At 39.9% G+C, this 25,915-nt stretch overlaps 1 protein-coding gene across 14 annotated transcripts in view; it reads left to right on the top strand.

Moving 5' to 3' along the window:
• Positions 1-25,915, top strand: part of LOC118227968 (ras and EF-hand domain-containing protein-like) — a 74,758-nt gene that overhangs the window by 22,285 nt on the left and 26,558 nt on the right. For 4 of the 14 annotated variants that reach the window (XM_035419089.1, XM_035419086.1, XM_035419094.1 and 1 more), the window contains exons 2-6: positions 21,931-22,009; positions 22,570-22,671; positions 24,898-24,972; positions 25,323-25,462; positions 25,561-25,617. In XM_035419089.1, coding sequence (XP_035274980.1) covers positions 21,931-22,009; positions 22,570-22,671; positions 24,898-24,972; positions 25,323-25,462; positions 25,561-25,617 — 453 coding nt within the window. Of the gene's footprint in view, positions 1-17,256; positions 17,495-18,049; positions 18,210-20,406; positions 21,800-21,930; positions 22,010-22,569; positions 22,672-24,897; positions 24,973-25,322; positions 25,463-25,560; positions 25,618-25,915 lie in introns of those variants that run through there. The other 10 variants (XM_035419101.1, XM_035419099.1, XM_035419088.1 and 7 more) reach the window with 9 other exon arrangements.

The following is a 25,915-nucleotide window of genomic DNA, read 5'->3' as shown; positions in this document are numbered from 1 at the left end:
CTGGTGACATGATGACATCTTTAAGGAAACAATGAAAGCGATAATCAAACATTCTGGCAGCTGTTACGGGATTCTTTCTCAAGAGATCACATCTCTCTGACCAGTCCAGATCATCAGCATTTATATGTTTGCCTTCTAGCTGGAGGAAAATTTGCAATGTCTCTTTCCATCGCATGTCAGCTGAAGAAAATGAACAAAACCATGTTGGGATTCCAAGCTGTCTGACCATTGCAAAAAGGTCTTTCTGAACACTTTGCCAGAAAGCAGGTGTGCTTCTGATCGGTTTCATGAATTTGTATCCCTCGTCAAAATGGAGAATTCTTTGAAGCAAATCTTTGTTCATTAGCATGTCTGATGTAATTTTTCTGCCAGTCATATCCTTTTCTTAGTGCAATAGATACATTTGAGACCACTTGGTTAATCTCAGATAAATATTGTGCATAAAAAATGTAGTCCAGGTTCTCTGCAAATCTTCCATCTGCATTGAGTATCCGGTTATTGAAATATCTACATATGGTTAACTTTTCTTCCCTAGTATCATTAAAAGTACCGGTTCCTTTGGGGAAAAGAACAGGGAAGCATTTTGCTTCATTGCCTTCATTGGTTAATAATCTGACTGGGTTGTTGTCTTGTGCTGGGGCCAGAGACAAAATTCCATCAAAGTGTTGATCCATCACCTCTTGGACAATATCAACAGGTTGTAAACATGTATCATTGAACATTCCATGTTGCTGTGTATCATGGATTGATTCATCAATGTGTTCATCATCTGATGTTGTTTCAGTGGATGCTTCATCATTAGCGTTTTATGGATTAATGTCAACAGAGTTTCATTGTCAAAAGACATAGCTTCACATGTGTGCTGATGTATGTCATCATTTTCATTGGGTTGTTGAATTTTGTTCAGTGGATTAATCCATTCGTTGTTGAAAATAATATCTTTATACCATGGGTTATGTTGTTTCAAATATGAGAAAGCTTTATGAATAGCAGCACTGTTTACATATTGCTATTCATAGTGGCCTTTGTATGTTAACTTTCTCTTTAATTTCACACGGATCATCAAATCATCATGCTCTGGTCTTGGAAGTACACTTGCAATCTGAGGGACATTAGATGGTACACACGTGAAAGGTCCATGAACACCATTTTGTCCCCCTTTTGGTAAAGCAAGCATCTTCATGAAAGGAATGTTTATTGCAATCAAATGTTGTTCCAACGAATTTAAGTTCTTCAGCTGTGGTGGAATGGGATCCAAAACCAAATTATTTGCAACACTTTCTGGAGGCATTCTGCCATGAAGAAGTTTTCTGTGACATGTGTAACAAATCCACAGTGTACTATTAGGATCTGTACAGTGTTTTACAGAGGTGCTTTCGCATTTGAGAAGGTACGTTTCAGTAATGCATTTACTGGCTAATGAAGCTATAGCATTCCCTCTTTTTCCATATGTGTCTTTTTTACATTGTATGACTTGATGTTTAAATAGCTGTCGATGGCATATGGAGCATACATATTGGGGACCAGTGCTAACCTTGTCTTTGAATTCCTGAACAATGTAGTCCATTTGTTGTCTTTGTTTCTTTGATTCAATCGTTCTGGTAATATTGTACTGTTTCAGATTTTCCTTGTGTTGTTGATCAGTGGCATGTTTGTCTATGCTGTATTGTTTTGTACTTGCACGGTGTTGTTCATCAGTGGCATATTTGTCTATGCTGTATTGTTTTGTACTTGCACGGTGTTGTTGATCAGTGGCATATTTGTCTATGCTGCATTGTTTCGTGGTTGCACTGTGTTGTTGATCAGTGGCATATTTGTCTATGCTGTATTGTTTTGTACTTGCACGGTGTTGTTGATCAGTGGCATATTTGTCTATGCTGCATTGTTTCGGAGTTGCACAGTGTTGTTGATCAGTGGCATATTTGTCTATGCTGTATTGTTTTGTACTTGCACGATGTTGTTCATCAGTGGCATATTTGTCTATGCTGTATTGTTTTGTACTTGCACGGTGTTGGTCATGAGTGGCATATTTGTCTCTGCTGTATTGTTTTGTACTTGCACGGTGTTGTTCATCAGTGGCATATTTTTCTATGCTGCACTTTTTCTTATTTGCACGGTGTTGTTCATTAGTGGCATATTTGTGTGCGCTGTATTGTTTCACATTTGTCCGGTGCTGGGCATCAGTGCTGTATTTGTTTATGCTGCCTTCTTTGACGGTTTTCTTGTAGTTTCCATCTTCATTGTATCCTTTAATTCCCCTTTTATTTTTTGCATCTCGGAATTGTTTGTTTATTTCATATTGCTTGTTTTTTCGGTCAAGCTCACGTCGACTTGAAGAACTCCTTACTGATGTGACTGTGGCCATTCATTGGATTTGTTGCAGAGTTTAGTGCATTGATCAGAATTGTGTTGCTTCACGCATGTAACTACTTCGTAATGAGATGCGTTGCAGTGTTTTAGGTATATAGCTGTGTGAATTGTCTCTCCATTTGCTGTGGAATACTTGAACCACTTGTTGCGACTGTATGTGAAAACATCAACTCCAAAGAGATCTGCAGCTGCTTGTATTTCCACCTCAGTTGCCCAAGTTTGAGGATATTTCATGCGTGATGCTTTCAAATAGTTTTCAACAGAAAAATATCCATCTCTGAGAATAGGAGCATACTGTGATGCGTTTGTTTCCATATGTTTAAGCACAGCTAGTCTGATTTTTCTGTGATGATCTTCACTTCCACTAATAGAAAATGACAAAGCTCTGAAAAAGCAGTTACCATCACCTACAATAGCCTTTATCTCACAAGGATCCTTCATTGGGACATTCATTGGAACTGCTTCTTGTGTATCAACATATTCAGGTGAGTTGTGGATGATGTTAATTTTTGAAAAAGTGTTTTTTTTTGCTGCACAGTGAAAGGAGAGAATGTGAGACATGGGCTTTCCATTTCATTGACAAAAACAACTTCATCTGCACTTGGATTAGGCATTGTTGGATTGTTATTAGATTTCATATTGTAATGCAATTGACATTGTTTTGATCTGCTCAAATGTACCATCAGCCTTTGAAATGCCTTTTGACAGCCCTTGCATACATCTAGGGAAGTTGTTGTTACGGTATCACTGGTATTATTGCTTTCATGTAAATTGTGGGATTTAGGACCTATATTTTGAATCTGGAGATTATTGGTGGTAGCTGTAAGCTCTGTTCTTTTCTGGTTTTCTGTGTACATATGGTTTTATTTGTTGTGGGACAATCGCTTTCTGTGTTGTGTAAATCATTTCCAATGAGCTCAAACATTTGTGCTAAAGACCTAGGAGTCTTATAGGTGCCAGTCTTGTATGCATCCACCAAAACAATTGTTTTGTCAACATCAACATTAGAAACAGGAATGAGGCTTTCAAAATGATGGCCATTGTATGCCAACACCAATGGAACATGAGTATCTTTTGCATTTGCTGGATCTATTGCATCAGCAGATATTACATATATTGGACTATGAGGTTGAGCATTCGTTGTTTTCCAAGGTGTGTTGAAAACAAGGATATCTTTCTTAGTAGTATGAGGACAACTAAGGATAGCCATATCACCAAAATAGTCAAGGTCATATTGGTTAGTTGTTTGCAAAGTTTGCCATGCTTCTCTCCACTGCTGTTCTGTATATACGTTTGGATAGTATGGAGATGCCTTAATTTTCTGTTCACCTACAGTATTCCAGACCTTTCTATAGTGCTCAGGCCTTTCTGTCAAATGTTCTGGAAAACATTCTCTTGCATTTATGTTATCAATAATGGATTCATACAAGCAATTACCATTGGCGTTGTTTGGATTGCCACTTCTAAGTTGGATACCATGCTGCTCTGCTATGCTAATTGCTGTCTGAAATATTGAGTTGCCTTCACCTATACCTCCTCTTATGTGGTTCTTGCCCTTTTTTTATGGCAAACAGCAGACCAGCTGCAGTACTTATTTCCTTTTGTTTGTTTTCAATATCAGCATGAGCTACTGTCTGTAAGCACACTGTCTTGTTATGGTCTGAATCTCCCCCACTTGTGTCATGCACAGAAGGCATCCCCCCTTTGTTGTCCAGTGTATTTAGTATCTTACTTGCGAATGATTGCACCCCATTTGGCTTACAAGCTATTGGCAATGTGTTGTCATCACGCACTTCTGCAATACTAAACTTTTTGGGACATTCAAAAGTGGGCTGGAAGGGAACACAGAAATTAGATACCATCACCCAGCTATATACCCCATGTATGTGTTGTGTATCCTGAAGCCCTTTGCCTACTTCTGAAGGCATGTGACCCCCTTGCCCCTGACAAACAACACTTCCTTCATCCCTACCAAACTTCTGTTTCTGTACTATTTGACTACTCAACTCCTGTTTCAGTGCTCTCTCAGTAGGCAACTCCTGCTTCTGTTCTGTCTGTGTAACACTGGTGTGTATGTTTCCCAACTTTCTCCTCCTTACTACCTTGTCCCTAACATCTTCCTGTCCTAAAACTTCTTTGACCCTGTCAACTACTACCAAAGGCCTACGACCCACATGCCCTGAACCAGCAGTACTTAGCTTTTTGATGTGCAGGGATTTCTTCTCAGCCACGGACTGAGGTGCTGGGTCATGGACAGGCTTGGCGTTCTGGCGGTAGGCCGAAGGGTAACATAGGACGTATGTATCAAAGATGCGTTCCATCCTACCCCCATTGACAATTCGCTGTAAACACAAGTTGATGTTAGGAGTTAATTACGTTGATTACTTACAGAATGCTTTTTAGAAAATGTAATTGAACAGTTTAACAAAGTGTATACATCAACAGAAACGTACTTTCTGTATGTCAACAAACAGTCCTGTGGCAGCATGCTGACGTATACAATGACGCCGGTCCCGAACCTGCATCCTCACATCTAGAAACAAGCACAAACAACATGACTTAAATGAAATATGGGTCTCCATTATAACAGTAACACATCGGGACACAGACACATTGGCATGCAAGAATTACCTGGAACAGTAGGCACCAGATGTGTCCATTGGTCATGGTCAACATACTTCATTTTAACAGCTGCACACAAGAACACAGACGTATGGGTTTAGAAAAAAGAAAAAAAAAACAGAGACAGAACATTGTTCAAACATTGGACACCACTAACAATGGACAATTTTATGTAACACACAGAGCAGTTATTACCTGGAAAGGGCCGATAGGATGTTGCTGAGTGTTGAGATCGATCAACACACTGTGGCTGTGATGAAGTACCATGCTCCTTCTTGTTTTTGTGAAAGCATCGTTTGACTGTAGGATACACTCTAAGTGGTACAGGATTGACAGGGATGTGCAGGATGGTGTATGAAGTGTTCCAAATGAAGTCGGCAAGGAGAGGCATACCTTCGTCATCACTTAGGTGTACCAAATCCTGACACCACAGATGCCTTAAACAAAACGTAATGACAATAATCATTAAGTCCCAGAGAAACATGCATAAGAATGTACTATGTACTCCAAGAACAGTGATGTTGTATCCACAACTTCTTGGAATATACCTTTTGGATGGCTGGAAAATATTGTTTGTTGAGAAGTACCGCACCCCCATCTTTGCTGCAACTCGGTGATATTCCTGCTTTAGCAGAAGCTGGTACTCCAGTGTTGCATGTACATGTCGTATGGGGAAATCCACCACAAACACCTAGAAATAACAAATTGCTATTAGCACTAAAATAAAACCTACTTAATTTCTGTGACTATTACTACTCCCTTTGTGAACACATAACATTCTACTGAAGGACATTATTGCCTTTGTCTGAGTGTGTTTATGCTTTGACACATACCTTGTTTGGCCAGTGTTGCAATGCAACACTGAGGAGAGTCCCAAAGGCCCTGGCAGCCTCCTCAATAGTGCGACTTGAGGTCATGTTGTTCCCCGGAGCAAGCAGGCACACGGCATCCGGAGTATGTGGAGTATCACCAAGATGGGAGATCTCCAAACGCAACGCTGTTGCATCTCCTCCAGGTGTGGCCATAAAACCAAAGGACAGCCGACCCTCTGGCATGTTTACAACTCCATCAGCAAAAGATCTGAGATGTGAATCGCCAACAACGAACACAAACTACATAAAGCAAAAGATAAATAAAATATGTTAATAAATACGCTAGTAAATGTTGTTACAACACTAAGCGATGTAACAACCTTGCACGTATCCAATTATATTGTATGACATGCTATACAGTACATAACACAGTATTAGATGCTATAGACTACATAAGGCACTTTTGCATACATCACCTCTTTCTCATTGGCATGACATTTGTCAGGAAACACAGTCTTGTGCTGATGCCCACTGATGTCTGACACAGGCCATTGACGGACTTTATGACGTGAGCCACACCCTGTCATGGCTTAACAGGAAAAACTATATTAACTTGATGCCACATAAAAAAAACATAGCATTACTGGTGCTATTTGTTGTTTGCACATCAAAGTCATGCACACCTGGTACAATGTTACATGTTCACACTGTGATAATGTGTTTGCCATGAACATGAAGGCCACTAATCCTTCCATTCATCTCATAATCTGCTTTATAGCTTCTTTAAAATAAAGAACAAACAACAACTTTCACCACTTAGCGCACATGCCAAATCTGGCCAATCCTTGGCCATTTAGGGGGTACCCTATTTAAAGCTTTGTAACCCCAGATGTGAACACCACAGACACTTGAAAAATGCTTTAAATGAAGCAAGACATTTGTACCATCTACAATACTAGCTTAGATTACTTTATATTCATAATTTTGGAAGAAATAAAGTGGCACAAATGCAACTGTCTAGGCAAAAAATCTAAAATGAATTTGCTCTTTTTTTAAGTTCGCAATGAAACACTGCGAGATTGCATATATGCAGCAGGATAAAGTATACCAAAAAGTTCTTGACCACAAGTTCATAAAATGTAAGGGTGGATATGTAGAAGTACTACAGATCTAAGAAGCAAAAACTAAGCAGTGTACCCAGCATCTCCAAATCTACACAAAATGTGTGAATTATGCATTGCTGTAAATCACAACAAATTCACATATTTCACTACAAATCAACTGTTTTACTGAAGGAACTCACTGTGCATCATTTTCAACTGGTAATTACAAGCTTTCTGTCCGTACAATGGTCTAAAATAGCTAGGGGTCCAGAAACAAATCCAAAACCTCTCCAAAAAGGAATATAATTATATTTTTCTCCATTGTAAAGCAAATACATGAGCCCCTTATGAAGGTTTAAGATGAAACATTGATATCAGATTTAAACATAATGCACAAATATTGTCACACAATGCTGCACAGTACCTAAATGTGTAATAATTAACTATTGTATGCAATTCTACACTCTGTACTCTCGTATGTTTTCTTGTATGGGGATGGGACGATATGAAAACCATTTTCAACCGTCCACCACGCTTTGGCAATGTTCCAATACTCTCCTCATACTAGCCACGTTTCCACCGCAGGAACTTTACCCCGGAACTAGGAACCTTTTGAGGAACTCAGTGCGTTTCGACTGCAGGAACTAGAGTCTAAATTAAGTTCTGGGGTCTTTATTTTACCCCCAAAAACGTCCCTGCTCGGGGGGTAGTACTTTCCAAAAGTACCAGAACCTTTGGGGTGGGGCGCAAGCGCTGAAAATTTCTGATTGGTCGACTACTTGCAGTGTTTTATTTCAACCGCCATGTTTAAAAATCTGCACCCGCAAACCGATTTATTTTCATAATAACTTCAAATCAAACTTGTATGTTATGCGGGGCAGTAGGCTAATTTTCGTTATAGCCTGCCAACATCTTGGAATTATAACGTGTGCTCTTCTGTTCTTTTCTTGCTTTAGTATTTGTTTTATAAAATGCTAAGCATTCGTGCTGGGACAGCATATTACGTACCAAAACATTCAAACGGATTAATTCGGTTGCTGAATATTTTCTTCCGGATTTTCTTTGTTATCCCGTTGTAATTGACTCAAAACGTTTGATACAGCTATGTGAGATATGCCGTAGTTCTGCGTAATTCACATTGGTGATACAGTAAAAGCAAACTGGAAATCACCTTCCGCACTTTTTGTCAGGGTAAAATAACAGGTTAATTCTAGTAATCGTCCCTTTAGCTTTTTCAGACTGCCGTAATTTTACTCTGCCATTCTTCAATTCCACAAAAAGACCAGGAAGACTATGGACTAATTTATGGTGCATGGTTCGCATCTGGAGGGCACACTTCGCTGCTCGGCTAGCAGTAACTTTGAAGGAAAGCAAACGGTGGCTGTACCACTGCTAATTTAAATTTTCACGCAAGTCCGAGTTTTCGTTCTATTCTTGTCATTTTGCGATTAGCCTATAGAATTGACGATGAGAAAGTAATCAAACAGCAAATTGTTTACAACGTGTGCATGTTTTCTGCTGTTGTTGCCAGTTATATTGGAAATGTGAATGCATTCTGTCGCCTCGGATGTCAAGACATGAAAGTGAATGTTCGCATAAAAACATAATGAATGTGTTTGAGAGGATATATAAAACAGTTACAATCTGACTATTGGCCTGTTATATCCTATTTGTTGCACAACACGGTCCAAGTTCAACTACCAACGACAGTTTTGCTTGACAACAGTAAAATATGCCCAAACGGCTGCAGAAGAATATTTCAATTCCAGGTGATTAAATCGATAAAAATCAATAAATACAAAAGTAACCATATATAGTCATTGTTGGTAACCCGTTGTATATAAGTGGAATAAACCCCTCCGGGCTGTCCCGGTTATTAGAAAATAATGTAGGCTACTTCGGTGGTAGTATGGGGTTACAGAAGAAATCATAGGACAGATGGACCGACGACAAGGTCGCTTTTTCATACGTCAGTGGGCTAATTTGCCTAATCTTTGTGGGACTTTAGACCGCGGTGGAAACGCAGACAACCATGGGCTGAAGGAACCTTTTAGTTCCTTGAAAAGTAGTTCCTGGGACTAAAAGTTCTGGGTACTTTTGGTGGAAACGCGGCTAGTGTTTTATGCGTTACAAAAACGATTACAGTACTAAGTAACACTTACACTTACAGTGTGAAATATCCACATTATGTAATACCACTAACCTATTTAAACACACTCAATTTCAAAAATAACGTACATACCCGAAATATTCTCAGCAGTAATACTTACATAGCAATAATGTGTTCAGTAGATAGAGACAGAGACAGTAAATTAATGACTGTCCGGTTCGGTTTTCTCCAGAAAACGATGTCAGATAGCTGTATCAGCAAACGTATGACTTAGCTATGCCCTGAACGCCTCAATAATAAGTAGCCTACTGTCCAAGAAATTACACAATATCGTTGACAACGTTTCGTTAGATGCAGGGTATTTACTCGCCACAGAGTAAGATGCAGGGTATTTACTCACCACAGAGTAAATGTGTAAGTGAATGCGATAAGAAAATTGTCGGGTACGCTGACCTATAAAACATGTTATACATCGTTAGGAAGCTTATACTGTCCTACGGAAGAAACAAATTGTAAATCGGGCCGGACTGTACTAAAAAGAGCGACAACGTGTGACATTATGCACAGCTATTTTGGAAGGTAGCCAGGCATCACAAATACTCGTATATTTCACAAACGGATTGTTCAACACAATATATGACCACTCAGACTCAAAAGGGACATCTCTATGCGTAAAACCAATGTGCATTCAATATTTAGTCGCAGATATTGACTATAGAATGGCATAGTATAATTTCTTAAAATGTTGTCTCGTTGGTTGAATTTGCATGAATTATAGCATAGCAAGATCGCGATTTCGTGGAGGGACTAAAAGTGGCACCGAAACGAGGCACCGAAATTTGCGCAGTGATTCGGTCTGGTCGGTGCTGACCATACAGGATCCGGTGCCATTAAGGTACAGGTTTTTGGTACCCAACCGTAGTTATAAGTGATAAGACTTGTATCTGAACTGATTTACCCTGACAAGAACAACAAACATGATATAACAGGCCAATAGATTGTAACTGTTTTATATATACCCTCAAATACACTATGCTTTTATACAAACATTCACTTTGACGTCTTGACATCCGAGGCGACTGAATGCATTCACATTCCAGAAATAACTGGTAACAACATTTATAGCAGAAAACATGAACACGTCAAACAATTTGCTGTTGAATTGAGTAATTCGACTCATCGTCATTTCCATATAATCGCAAAATGACAAGAATAAATACAATGAAAACCCGGACTTGCGTGACATTTTTAATTAATATTGCAGTGGTACAGCCACCGTTTGCTTTCATCTTCTAGATTCCTTCAACGTTACTGCTAGCGGAGCAGCTAAATACTTGCTAGCGGGGCAGCTAAATACAGATGCGAACCATGCAGCATAAATTAGAGTCTAGTCCTCCCGGCCTTTTTGTGGAATTGAAGAATCGCAGAGTAAAATTATGGTAGTTTGAAAAAGCAAAAGGGACGATTACTAAAATTAACCTGTTATTTTACCCTGACAAAAAGTGCGGAAGACGATTTTTCCCTGTTTGCATTTACTGTATACCCAATGTAAATTACGCAGAACTACCGCATACCTGAAATGTTTTCAGTCAGTTATAATGGGCTAACAAAGAAAATCCGGATGGAAATATTCAGCAACCGAATGAAAGCGTTTTGGTACGTAATGTGCTGTCCGAGCACGAATGCTTAATATTTTATAAAACAGACTTAATGCTAAAGCAAAAAAAAAAAAACAGAAGAGCATTCATGTTATAATCCTCAATCTTAATTTCTCATCTGTTCCAAGAAGTTGGCAAGCTATAACCAAAAGTCTGAATTCAAGTTATTATTATGAAAATAATAAATCGGTTTGCAGCTGCAGATTTTTACCTGACCAATCAGAAATGGTCAGCTCTTTAAGGCTCACCGCCAACCTTCCTGTACTTTTGGAAAGTACTACCCGCCGAGCAGGGACTTTTTGGAGGGTAAAATAATGTCCCCAGAACTGAATTTAGACCGTGGTCCCTGTGGTGGAAATGCACTGAGTTCCTCAAAAGGTTCCTAGTTCCCGGGAGAAGTTCGTGCGGTGGAAACGCAGCACTTTGAACCGTGTACTGAGAAGTGAATTACACTGTTGGGCGCAATATATTTATTTGCCTTCGGGCGGCGGTGTAATGATACGTCTGGACGGGGCCTAGCAGCCAAGTTAACGTTAACCAACTATTTTATATGATTTGAAAGAGTACATTAGCGAACGGGGCAAAGATAGCTGCATAAACAGTTAATTACAGTGAGTTTTAGCACATTCGTTGCGAAACACGTAGCCAAGGTAGCAAGCTATTCGGCAAACAATGAAGAAGAGAAACTTACCCCAGGCCTGGTTTGTCAACGCTGGTCTTCAATTAAAACTGTAGTCGTTTGTTAACGTGCCGATTCCAATTGCCTTAATAAACAAATGTTTTAATATAAATTCGACTATCAATGTTGATTATTTCCTTTTTAATTCAACGATGAGAGATATAATGGTTTCATAAGAAAAACTACCTCAAACAAAGGCGCTTGCTAAGTAGCTACACAAAAGTGAAATGGCGGCCAGGAAGCCTTGGACTTTTATCGACGCTGAGAATGAGGGGATTTTTTTCCAGATGCCACTGACTAGCAAACTAGGAAAAGGTAGAAGCTGATTGGAGAAATAATCCTCACACACTTCACCCTATAGATGTTGTCAAATCCTCTCCATTCCATTCCTCTCCAAAATTGCATTTGTCCCACGTTTCTTTTCAATCGTATGAGTCTGTCCTCCAAACTGTGTAAATGTAAATGTCTCCTGCGTATCGACTTTACATAACTGCACGGCCAGATGTATTCACTCCCATTTCTCCCATAGTTTTCAGACACGCGAGCAATGAAAATTGCTAACCGATGCCAAAACCTATAGCCGAACTATGAAACTAGTCTATGCTGCTGCATACCATCTTTTCTTCAGCATCATTCCGATACTTTTATTTGTTTCATTCATAGGGAAGGCATAAGTTTGTGGGACGGAGTGTGGCACAGTGGGTAAGGAACTGGGCTTGTAACCGAAAGGTCGCAGGTTCGATTCCCGGGTAGGACACTGCCGTTGTACCCTTGAGCAAGGTACTTAACCGAAATTGCTTCAGTATATATCCAGCTGTATAAATGGATACAATGTAAAAATGCTATGTAAAAGTTGTGTAAGTCGCTCTGGATAAGAGCGTCTGCTAAATGCCTATAATGTAATGTAATGTAATGGAAGCAATGCACGTGCATTCACGCCGGAACCCGCCGCTGCCTTTCACTTTGTTTTACATCTACCAGTATGCTTTGCTTATACTTTTCTGAGTAGCAGCTGTCTATATCTCGGGATTTCCCCACATTTGATTCGCTTACAGCTTAGCGGAGCATGTATATTCAGAGACAGATATGAACTCCAAAATCTGTCCAAAAAGTAATATAATGCTTGTTGTCCATTGTAAAGCATATAATTGAGCCCCCCATGAAGGTTTAACATGGAACATCGCCATCAGATTTTAAAATAATTCGAAATATTGTCACAAAATGCTGTACAGTACATGTGTAATAATTAACTCTTGTATGTATTTCTGTACTCTCGTATGTTTTCGTGTATGGGGATGCCCTATATGAAAACAATTTTCAACCGTCTACCACGTTTTGCCAATGCGTCACAAAAAGTAAGCAATTACACAACTAACTAACGCTTAGCCTACATTAGTGTGAAATATCCACATTATATAATACCACTAACTGTAATGTGCCTGTGCTTGCGGTGGTGCTGCCACAAGGTGTCACACTAGTGTTGTCATGGTACCAACATTTTCACTTTGATACCGATACCAGGTTTAGTATCACGATACTCGATACTGAAGCAATACTGATTCAATAATCCGTACCTAACGACACTGAAATTACCTTAATAGATCAGAAACGTAATGTCCACAAGGTTTGACCTGATTTTCGAATTCACTGTTTATTAAAGGTTGTTAATAAACCAGGTTTTTAAGTTGAAGCCTGTTCAACATATTAATAAGCATAGGCCTGTTGTGTTACAACACTAAACAATAGAAAAATATATTAAATATATTTCAAAAATTTAACAATTGTAAACTAAATAATCTTTAAACAGGTCTTTCACTTTTAAATAGATCTAAAAACCTTCCTATAATAAAATATTTACAAGTTAGAACACCTATTGCTACTGAAGTCAACTGAGTGGAAGCTTGCGCTGTATCAGCGAATCAGTAACGCAGGAGACAAATTTCCCTGGCTTTTACATTTTACTCAAAACTACCGAACGTCGGAATATTCTAATACCGAACCGTTTCTTTTTTTTTTTTTTTTTTTTTAAAGTACAGAGAAAGTGCTTAAGTTTTGGTATACCGTGCAACACTACGTCAGACACATATTCCAATCCATTGCTCAGCTTAGCAGAGAATGCACATTTCAGTGCGCCACAGAGACAGATAGAATAATAACACAAATACACATTTCAAATAATAAATACGCCATTGAGGAAAAAACGAAAAAAGACGAAATATTAACTCGCGACCTGCGACTATACATGTATTGCCATCATTGTTTTATTATAGCAGCATGTTTTCGCGCGTTTACACAGAAACTCAAATACTATCAATAAAATGGTTTAGCTATTTCTCAGCATAATGACAGATTTAAAGACTAAACGAACTCACTCGATATTGTCTTCAAATGGATCCATGCCAAAGAAAAGTAATTATTCATCCTCTCAAAAAGCTTTTACGAACAAACTTTTAGTAGCCTAGCATGCACTCTGGCTGGCACTGTCTTCCATTGCTTCCCCGACGTTCAGACCCTCCCCTCACTGATAAAAACTAGACCCTACGGTATCGGATTACTTACATCGCCATGGATGTCTTCTAGCCGCTTGCCATAAAGAAGTTTACTAGATGTCGTAACACTTTAGATGTGGAGCTACAGCTCTTCCGCACCCCAACTAATAAAAAAGTCCATATGGTGGAAACAATATGGTGGACGTATATGGTCCCAATAGCTTCGCTGCTTGGACCCCTAATGATCCTAACAGATACAATAGGGTTCCACCAGCTTCGCTGCTTGGACCCCTAATAATCCTAACAGATACAATAGGGTTCCACCAGCTTTGCTGCTTGGACCCCTAATAAGAAGAATCCTTACAAATACACTAGGGTTCCAGCACCTGCAGTGTTTGGACCCCTAAAGATTTCAATGTACATGCTTACTAAAGCTTGCACACTCAGGAATGTCAAGAGTGTCTCTGACCTCAGACCTGAACAAATCACAATCATCTGGACATTCAAACTCAAACAAAAAATTATCCATCAATTCCTGACGTTCTTCATCGTGTGCTTCAAGCAGTTTTTCTTCGACTTTCTTTTGATGTCTTGATCCCAACATGAGATAGTGAGGTTCATCTACTTTCCCTTAAAAGCCGGTGGAGGTTGTTTCTCACCCACTCAGCTCCCAGGGGTGTGCTCTTGCCATGGTCTACAAGACAAAAACAGTTTAAAGTCCTCTTAAATTGATCCATAGAAACAGTTCTACAGCTCTAAACATTTGTCACCAACATGTTTTTTCCCCCTTGATTACAACATTTTCATGCAACCTTTTGCCTATGGAAAAATGCAAGGTCAACTGTAACCTGATTTGTGTTACCATTGGCACAGTTTTTATAGAAGGTGCTAGAGACAGAATAAAACAGTACTGGTGATGAGAAACATACCAATGTTGTTGCACACATTTGGACCATCTTTCCTCATTCTCTTCACTTTGAGGTGCATTGTGTCAGGCTGTTGCTTCCCTTGAAAAACATGAATAGTTATCTTAGAATTGCCTTAACCCAAGAAGCAATATAAATAATCAACCATGTAAAATTCCTAAATGAACTTCATAAAACCAAACGACAATTGTATAGGTATACTACAGCTTATTACAATGCTTAACATTAGCTGAGGGTCACTACAAAAGTGTATTTTTAGATTAACACAAGTCAAAGGCTGTGCCGTGTCATTGATCATAGAAATCATACATAATGCAGGCAAGCGGCAGGCTAACAAATGGTTGAAGAAATTACATATTAACAGATTGTTAAAATATTGAACTCCAAAATAACATACCAAAAACGATGCACATCTAAATGAAAAACTACCAAAGTAGAAAAAAGTGAACAAAAACAAAGAGGCACTTTGGATGTATACCAATGTATATCCTCCATCAGTACAAAATGCAAACTGTAGAGGCAATCCTATGGACCAAACTTGCCTTGAGGCTCCAGGTATGATGCATGCAGTTTGTTACGGCTGGCTCGACTGGCCGCAACAAACAAAGTCCAGATGCATCAAAAACACGACAGAAACTGATCTAAAAACAAACCCAGACATTTATTAATCTAAATTACAAACAAAAACACACAACGTTCACAAAACCAAAGCTCTCCACACAAATCACAAGCCCCAAAAGAAAATCTCCCCTGCCTCATACTACTGGGCTTATATTGGGCCACAGGCAGGTGGAAGCAATCACGCAATTAAGCAATTAAGCAACTACCTCCACCTGCACTACCCAGGCAAGCAGAGGCAGGGGACGTAACACAGTTAGACACGCTCCGAATTGCAGTCCAAACAAAGATTATAGAGAGCCAACAACATTTATTCGGGAGCAAAGTACGTTTTGTCACAACAGCCCCAATAGCTCGCTATAGCTAGAAACAAACAAACAAAACAAAGGTTCTGTAAAATAAGCTGATAAACTGACGATTAAGTGCGGTCAAAAACTGTATGTTACCGCTCTACCTGGGGCCTTCCTGAGCTCTGACTACCTGTCATCTTATAGGAGTGGTAAAGGGGAAACATGGGAAAAAAGGGGAGTAGACCCAGGCAAGGCTCCATATTGGATTTCCATAATGAAATATAAGAATAAACCCATTTAATAAACTCAAAGCACAAAGAAGTTAATAAACTGAATATCTAATTGGGCAATAAAGATTTTCACCATATTCCGAAATGAGGAATTTGGCTCCTACACAAACTATGATTAAATAATTACCTTTGAAAGGAATTGCTGCCCTTAGATGTGTTCTCCAATGCTAGAGTACTTTGGATCTGTTTGTTGGTTTTATGCATGGACAGATGGTGTAGTGATAGAAGCTACAACATGTAGTGCAGTGTTGCACTGGAGGTGGGTATGCATCGATAATAATTGACTGGTGCATCTGTTAAAGAAAAAGAATGTAACAGCAGAATACTAATTCAAATAACTTTTGCTGTTTGGACCTTCATGTGTGAGGCATCAAGCACATACACTTGTATAGAATGGAGCTTTTTGGCATACACAGGTATATCAGGCTAATACAAAGACATTCTCACGTTAGCATTACCATACCCTTTCCATATTTTATTGAACAAAAGTGGTGCTACACACCTTTTTCGTGACTTTATACTGTAGTGAAGGAAGTGACATACTTCATTCGTCAGGATCCTACTACTAACCCCATTGGCTCACAGAACTGGAAACCTCAGGAGGGAGGTCATGCTCAATCCCCATTGGCTCACAGAACTAGGGACCTCAGGAGGGAGGTCTGCAGTTGGACCCTTCTCGAAATTTGGCCTGACAGCGCCCGCTAATTCTATTTCGTATGCTTCAGAATGTTTTTTCCAGACCCACGGAGAGTCAATGGGTGATGTCACAGTGGTTTTGTCCATATTTTTAATACAGTCTATGGTAGACATGCACAAACTGTACGCACACACATTCACAGTGATCTGTCCCCAGACAGGATGTAGAACTAATTTCAAACATTGAAAAACTAAAAAGCACAAAATGAATAAATTAGTGTACCTAAGTGTATGAATGTCTGAGTTTCTGGTTCCCATAAAGAAAAGCTAATCCAAATCAATTCCTCTGGACTTACAAAATATCTCTGATTAATACGCATTTACATTTCCTGAGTGATTTGCAAATCACCTCATCACTAAAAAACTTAATGAGATTCAATCAGTGGTCAATAAACTGAGCCGTATCTTACCATCATTCATCTCCTATCTCTTTAAGCGAGCAATATGATTAACTAATTAACCATTTAGTCGTGATGTGATTTGTTGATGTATGAAAGGCTTATATGGTAACTGGACCTGAATTATTGTGCTACTAGATGAATAAACAACAAGAATTACAATTGTCGACATCATAATATAATAGAGGGGACGCGGTTGGCTGCCTGGCAAACATGAATATGCTTCTGGTGTTTAATACAATTAATAGATTTATTTTAAAGCCATCATTGAGCCGGGTTTATAGGACACTAATATAGGCTACAAAACATGAGCTAAATTAAATCACTTTCTAGTGAACGGATTTGAATACAACGAGATTCTTATACTTGACCCTATTCTACTGGCATACAAACTGGCGTGAAAATTCAGGTTCATGACACACCTCTGGTTCAAGTAAGCAGCTATAATGCGGTAATTGTGCCAAATGCAACGCTTTATTTCAAATAACGTGTCACGACGCAGTTCGTACCGAATAGTATCCTAAACGCTGACTTGATTTTAACCATTCGGACATTAATTAATTTAATTTTTATTTACCTTTATGCCGGCTATACGACTTGAGTTCGTAATTATTTCATAGGGTAAATTAAATAATGGGGTGAATGATTGTGTAGCTAACATACGGGAATTAAAAGCTACAGGTGATATTCACTGGCCCTAAATAAGACGCCATTTTTAGCTATTTTGTCTTTGTTACTCAGTCAGTTTGGGGCATATTGTTGTTAGACCTTTTATTATTATTTTTTGCAATAATTTTTATTGTGATCGTCTCCGCCACATGTTCAGTAGGGCGTCTAAATCTGCTTACATAGACATGTCTGATATTTCTAGACTGTTCTCTGCGTGTGATGTAAATAAATCAGGCAGGATCGAATATGACTTTATAGTGGTTTGCAGGGAGCTCAGTGTTCCCTACAGTGAAGTTGAGACATTATTCGGCGAGTTCGATCAAGATGGAGACGGATGTATCGACTTCAGAGACTTCTCCGCGCGTTTTAATGAAGTGTCCGACACACTGGATTTAGCCTCCTTCGGAGTCTCTCGTCCGGAGAAACACTTTGGAGGAATTTGTGGATAGGATGGATGGCGAGATTTCATTTTTGGAAAAGTAAGTCTGTCGCGATCTCCAATGTGTTTACCAGTTCACTTGCAGAACTTAATTGTTTTTACCTCGTCTATTTACATGGGGCCATTATTTGGTAAAAAATTTAGCACACCATTTGCTGATGAACAGGAACGGACCGACGTAAAACGTGTACCTATTTCTATCCCACGGTAACAACCTTTTGAAATGACCAATGAATGGGGAGAACTGCCCTAAAGAGTGGCTCTCAATTTCGTCCCCGCGGACCCGTATGTGTGCTCTGGTCGTTGCAACCACAATTGCAATACCAGACTTGTAGCTAGTTGTAAACGTTTTTCGTGTTTTGATGAATTATTTTCCATCTAAAGCCACATTATGTCAGAAATACCTATACTATGCATGTCAGAAAGAATAACATTCCCATATTCTCATTGTGCTACATTGCGAGCTATATAAATAAATCTCATAAAAAACACGTTTTCAACGTACAAAAATGCCAAGTTACTCAAAATTATTGATATCAAAATGACGCCAAGTTACGGTACTACAAACAATATAGGCTATCTTGCCTCACCGAAATTAAATAAGATGTATTCCAAACAAGCGGCCAAAACCAGACTTCGTTTTTGAAGCTCATTTCCTGGTGTTGTAGTTCCTGGTTGCTCACTAGCGCCACTACGGATGGCTCCAGTTATAGGTGTTTTCATATCCGGTTTCCATGTAAGTCTACGGTACAAATGCGATCAAAATACAAAGTCAATAATTTTTTCTCACAAGAACAAATAGTCATAATAGGTGTATTTTATTCGTCTTATGACTGTCCATGGGTCGATTTCATGATTTATTGCGTCATTTGGGCACAGTGCCAATATTTGTTCTGGACCAATGAGGTACAGCTTGCGTCTCTTCTGGATTACTGCGGAGGACTGAGCTACAGTAGGGGCTACAATCTGTGGTCACTGGGGTGGGAGGTGGCCTCTCTTGGCCTTGACATTGCGGCTCCGACCACGGTCCACCTGTGCGAAGTCAGAAAATGCAGGCATCCCATTTTGTAGTGGTTTCATTATAGCGTGTGCTATTTACAGCTGCACTAGACGACCATAAAATAATCCTCCTCTGAAGTTTTGCGGCAGCTAAGTCATTTTTACTATTTCCTTTAGCCCACTTAACCAAATAATTAGTTGGCAGAAAGCGTAATCAGCTAACGCTTATTTGCTATATGTGGTAGTCCAGTAGCCTATGCTAAAACAGTTCGCAACTTCGGCTACCAAGGAATTTGACTAGCTAGCTAACCCTAACCGGCAAATATTCCATCTGTCAAACGTGTTTGACGGCTTGTCAGTCGTGTACATTCCGTAAATGTCTACCTGGGCTAGGCTGCACGAATGTGACAAAGCTAGAAGCTAGCAAGAAAATAATAATAATTAGAAATTCAATGTACATTATTTTTGTCTTTATGCAACAGGTGGAAAACTTGCTCTTCAAAGTGCGTTGTCATATTTACACGCCTGTAGATCAGTTATTAAAATACTTGGTAGATTTGTTAATCACCGCTGACAGTGTTAATTTTTATTCGGTAGAAAGTGATTTGCGAACGATCGGTCAGCTAGCGTCACCCAGCAAGTGAACACCACAAACGGCGATGGAGTAGCTAGTAGTAGCAGTTACTGGCTCATTAACTGACTGGCGAAAACCTACGACGATAACTTGCTCGGTTAACAGCAGATCTACCAGACAGTTATACGAAAATTAGCCTAGTCAAATCACCAGTAGCCTACACATCTCCGATTGATTGACCATCAGTGTAGTCAATGTTCTTCCCCTGTGGTTCATATTGCTAATGCGTGAGCTAACCACGGATAGCCTACCTAGCTCACTGGCAAGCTGATATGCTAGTTAAGCATATTCGTTTTGCTGAGAAACATGAATTGAAGATAACTGAACATAGCCTAATTGTATTTTTAATGTCATACATATAACGTGATTACATGACAGTACAGTCACGGATGGAAATTAAACTCCGTAAACATCTGATAATATATTTTAAAACATAACGGCAGACAGTCAGCTAGCCTCGTTCAGGTTGATGGGCTTTTCCGCACCGGACTGTCAATCAAATTGTAAAAATCACAAGACCGCTTAACTCTATGGTTTTGGCTCCAAATCGAGAAAATGGCCGCGCCCGCCATTGAGCTTCAAAACGTGTTTTACAGACCCACGGAGAGGCAATGGGTGACGTCACAGTAGCTTTGTCCATATTTTTACAGTCTCTGGATTGGATATACCGTCTTCTTGTTTTACAGTGTGTGGTGTACAGCTTATTGGTGAATTACCGCCACCTTCTGCTCCGGAGTGTGTATCAGACAATAGATTTACTCAAAAATCGCTTCACCCTAAGCTATATTTCATCCTCCATGCTTTACACCGAGTCCTACTATAAAATCCCTATCCATGTCAGCCACCCAAGAACCCTATACCTGCTTATCCATCATATCCTATATTAAAAAAATAAATAAATAAAATAATAATGATAATAATAAACCCTGCATTGGACATAACGTGTTAATGGTCCAAGCGTAAACGCGCAGACGGATAGATATTTTACTGTAAGCCAAAACGTCATTTACAAACGTTCTGACAACCTACCAGTAACGTTTCAAATTAAGTAAGGATGAGGACTGTGATGTAACGTAATTGTTACATTATTAAATTACATCGTATTTACGTAATTGTATAACGTTACAGCAACGTTGCAGAACAGTCTCCATGAGGACTGGTTATTTTGCGACCATAGAGAAATGTTGTCACAACGTCACCTGTTGGTAATGTTGCGACTTACCAAATTACGACCAAAGTGTAACGTTGTCATTACGTAGTGTGTTTGTAGGGGTGTATATTTATTCATATTTCATTTTCTTTAGGCCTATTGGATTGATAGAATGACTTTCTGTACAAAAAATTGTATGTCTGGGCTAAAATGCCAAATAACTATTACATACATAATTCATTTCAACATTAAATAGTCTTGACTTCTTTGTCCAATGTTTTGTTTACCACGATGATCAGGTAAGAATTGCTCATGCTGAAGAGCATATTTAATTTAACTGTGCAAGTTCTGTCATGGTTAAAATGAAGGGGCCAGCTTTCAGTTCTCAACCTCAGCACCGGATGTAATGTCGCCCCCTGCTGATATCTATGATTTTCGCTCAAAAAGCAAGTTTCCCCAGGGAGCTCCATTTATTTTTGACAGCAAAAATAAAATACTGTCACTCAAATATTGATGTTAACTCAGTGTATTATATTAGGAAGGAAAATAACTTATTTTTCCGGGGTAAAATATTTTTCCTACCACACGTATGAATTTTTTTCTTTTATTATTACCGGCAGATCCACGCCTCCTATGACGTTGTTCTGCTGGCGTAGTATGAGGCTTTGATTCAATCCCTGGGAAGCGAGTGCCAGGATCAGCAGCAGGAGAACTAGCTGGCGAGCAGCCTAAGATGGTTGGAGGGCAATACGGGGCTTGCAGGGGTGGAGGACAGAACAGGGTTGGCAGAAAGTCTGGGAAGATCTAAAATATGAAATGATAGTGAAGACAGGAAGTGTGGCTTTAAGTAAGATGAACTACATGCCATGTATTTGTTTACGATAATTCAATGTGTGATGGACATGGAAAAACCATGTGATTGACAGGAGGGTAAAGGACCCTGTAATTGTTAGGGGGTGAATAAACTGTATTTTGCAGGTTGGAGGTGGTGACTGCCCACCAGCTGACTGAGCTAGAGGAGAATCTACAGAAGCAGCTTGCCCATGTGGAGAAAAGGGTGAAAGAGGGGGAGGGAGGGAGGGGGAGAGAGAGGGAGAGAGAGGGAGGGAGGGAGGGAGGGAGGGAGGGAGGGGGAGAGGGAGTGAGGGAGAGGGAGAGGGAGAGGGAGAAGGAGGCTATAGAATGAGTGCTGCAACAGAAAAATTGTGTGGTGTCCTGCATGCTCATGTGACTTGAGCCTAATGTGAAAGACTGGTTCAGAAGTGTGTGTGTGTGTGTGTCTGTGTACTGATTCAGTCCTTTGGTTTAGCAAAGAGGTGTACAAATTACTTTTAAGAAAGGGGTGAGGAGGGAGGTAGCCAGGGTTCTCCTGTTGGGTCAGAGTGGTAACATGAGGTGTACTAAGGTGATTACACACACACACACACACACTGATGTAACACCAGGCAGTTAAGCTGCATTCTTGTTCTGCAGGGTTATATTATGGGGGGAGGGGGAGGGGGAGGGGGAGGGGGGCGGGTCAGACACTCAGTCCTATGATGCTGTGTGATTGGATACTTGTTAAATCAGTGTGATTGGATGCTCAGTGAGTAAAGCCATATAATTGGCTCTCCCCAGCTGCAGGAACAGCACAGGGTATGTGCAGTGATTGCTGTGATGGACGAGAAGCATGAGAGTGAGGTCGCAGAGCTGCAGGACACCGTGGAAAGACTTCAAATGGTAAGAGAATTGAAACAATTACAACATGCTGCCATTTCACTTTGTCCTCAGGCGATGGACCACACTGCAGATTCTATAAATCAACAAGATGCACTCTTTTTACATCAGAGGTTTCTATACCATTGTAGCCAAAGCATTTTAAGTTGTTGCATGTTCATTAAGACTCATAATACAATCGCAATGCACTCTCTGTACTGTAACTAGCACTGGAACTCCTGGTACCATCTAGAACATGGAATCTGAGTATCTGGTAACTATTGAATCTGTGGTTACACACAGTGCACCAGAAGTGCTTTGATATTAGTGGCTGTGAACTGAGCTGAAAGCTTATTATTATTATTATTATTATTTACTTGAATTTATGAATCTCATCCCTTTTTTTTTTACTTGTATGGTACCACTGAGCGAGCCTGTTCCACAATCAGCCAAATTTTCTCCATGTTTCAAAGATACATATTTCATCTGTTCATAAAACTTTGTTCCAGAATTCTTGTGGCTTATCTCTATTTAGTAGTGAATTCTATTCTGGCGTTTTGATTTTTGCTACTAAGAGGTTTGCATCTTTCAGTGTACCCTCTAATTCTGCTCTCATAGTCTACCTATGCTGCGGTTGTACAGTTGCAAAAGGAAATGCCTGAACAACAGTTACCACCTGTCAGCCATCTGTTAATTTAGTTTTGCACAGCTGAAAATGGAGGAGACTACACAAAAACAGCTGTAAAATGGTAAAGCATATGTGTGTAAATACCATGAAATAAAAGCTGATTGTCTGTACTGGTCTCATTCAACTTTTGACCTAAAATGTATTGTACGAAAATAACATTTCACTCTACTGTCAATATAGTTTTGGAGGGTACCGTATATTCAAGTGCTAAAGACAAATGAAGGATGCACGTAAAGGACACAACTAATGTTTGCATGATTCATATAAATTGATAATGTTTAGTTGCAATTCATCAGTCTCCTGACTGGCCCGTGATTGTGGCATAGTGGCATTTCCACAGCTGCACTAATGCTGGGAGTTTGTGTGTGCCAGTGCCGTTGGCTTTTCTACAGCCGCTTCCAGGCTTGGGCAGTGCTCTACTCACGCCACCTTAGTGTCTCAAGCCTACACTTTTGGTCCCTCTAAAGGGGTGCCATCACAGTGAAGGGTGGGGCTATCACAAGTAGCTTTTCAAAATAAGGAACTTGGTAGCCATCTTTCAACTGGAGCTTGATCTTACAACAGAGTTATTTTATGTGTAAGATTCAGAGAGAGGTTGTCACATCTGAGGCCAACAGTGGACACGTTTACTGGCCAGAAGTTTGAGTCTTGGGCGTGAGGTTTCAGACCTGAGGTGCGTTCAAGTTCAGCGAACAGAGGCGAATGTTCGTGGCGAACATGTTTTCTTTGAACAGTTCAATTTGAATGGCTTTTTACGAACATTCCAAATTGTTTGCATTAAACATAAACAGACATGGCGACGAGAGCTAAGTACTCACAGCCGCTTCTGTGATCATCGATGATAAAAAAAACAATAGCTAGCTAGCGAACAATAATAACATTGACCAGTGTTAGCAATCACATTATTGAAAAACCGATCACACTTAACAGCATCTTCAATTGAAATACCCATCTGGGAACATTTCCCTCAGTCCAGCGTCCATTTTTGTTCGCCGCAAACTACCTTTTCAGACTGTTTGCAAACGTTCGCCTTGTTTGCTGAACTTGAACGCACCTCTGGTGTGCACAACTCCGGTGCTGGAGGGCCGGTCTGCGTGCTGGTTTTTGTCCAAATCAGTTACCTTCGAGCTGTTTGAAAACTAACACTATGAACTATGCTGATTCACTCCTGTACTTGAGCACAGTACATTGTTTAGGATACACTTGTGGTCTGTGGCTGGAGCTTATGCAAATGATAGAATTTTGAAATGAAATTAAGAGCAGAAGTTGGCACAATCCTGAAACTGATCAGCCTTTATTGTGCACCCCTGCTTTAGACACAAATTCACTCAAGCTTTTTGCTCGACTGGCCTGAATGGTCAAATGTGGTCATTGTTTATATTAAACACCTCCAGCGTTCTGTGTTTCAATAGATTATGGCATCTGTAATATGCCCTGGCTATGATGTGGAGATGTATATTGAATTATTGTGCGCACACCATGAGACCCTGATACTGCCTGGAGGTGAAAGAGGCTTTGGTAGTTTCCATGTGCGTTGTGTAGTTTAATGGGTTTTGTTTCAGAACCAAGAAGCCTGGCACACAAACTCCAGAGTGGATGTCTGCTATCTGAAAAGCCAAATCCAAGAGATGACACTAGTGAGTGACCCTGTGGGAGAATTTGTACCATGAGGAACAGGCGTGTGTGTGTATATATACCCAATACTTTCTTTGAATTAAATTCAATGAATGCTGACCATGCCATGTTATCTTGCTTAGAAGTTTTATACTTTCTTTATTCTCATTTTCTTTATTTTTAACACATGCACCAATTTGGCTGTTTTAAAATTGACAAGTCACAGTATGGTGGCTTGTTTGTTAATCAATTAGCATACCACAAAAGTAACTGATGTATACATGATTTTTTTTTCTCTCCTTCCCTCTCTCACTCTTGCTCTCACATTCCTCTTCCTACGCAACTCTGCCTGTGTCCCCATCTTGCTTCTCAGGAAAGTGATGAGCTGAGGCGATCACTCCTCAGGGCTCAGGGGAATATCAGTGTTCTGCAGACAGAGGTGGAGAGACTGAATGGTGAAAGTGTGAACAAATGCATGGACGAGAAGAGTAATTTGGGGCTGGAGTGCGACGGGTCAGAGTGCCAGGGAATTGCTGCAATGTCTCTTAATATCCATGTGATGCAATGCACGTGTGTGCTGGAATTGACGGCCTGTTCCTTTCACTGTGCAGGGAACCAGGCATGCTGACAGAGTGCCAGTCCTATTCCAGTCGAATACAGGTCCTTCAGTGAGTTACATGCCCAGTCAAGTCTTTTTGGGATAGAGCTTCAGAACACAATTTACTGGTGTTAATTTTTCAGGAACACACCTTGAGAAATGTATCAGACCAATATGGCAAAATGCATGAAATGCATATTATGGCAGAAGTTCTCCAGCCCTCGTCCTGGAGAGCCGAAGGAGCTGCTGGTTATTTTTTTGAAGTGAAATCAACTGCCAGTTTAGTCCCAAGAACCATAGTGCACATGAATCTTTATTTTTTTAAATCATGTTGCCTCTCAGCCTGAAATTATACCTTGAGTGCACAC

Source organism: Anguilla anguilla, chromosome 5, assembly GCF_013347855.1.
Source record: "Anguilla anguilla isolate fAngAng1 chromosome 5, fAngAng1.pri, whole genome shotgun sequence".
NCBI classification, from domain to species: domain Eukaryota; kingdom Metazoa; phylum Chordata; class Actinopteri; order Anguilliformes; family Anguillidae; genus Anguilla; species Anguilla anguilla.
The sequence above is the reverse complement of the archived record's forward strand: the minus strand, read 5'-3'. Positions and strand labels throughout refer to the sequence as shown.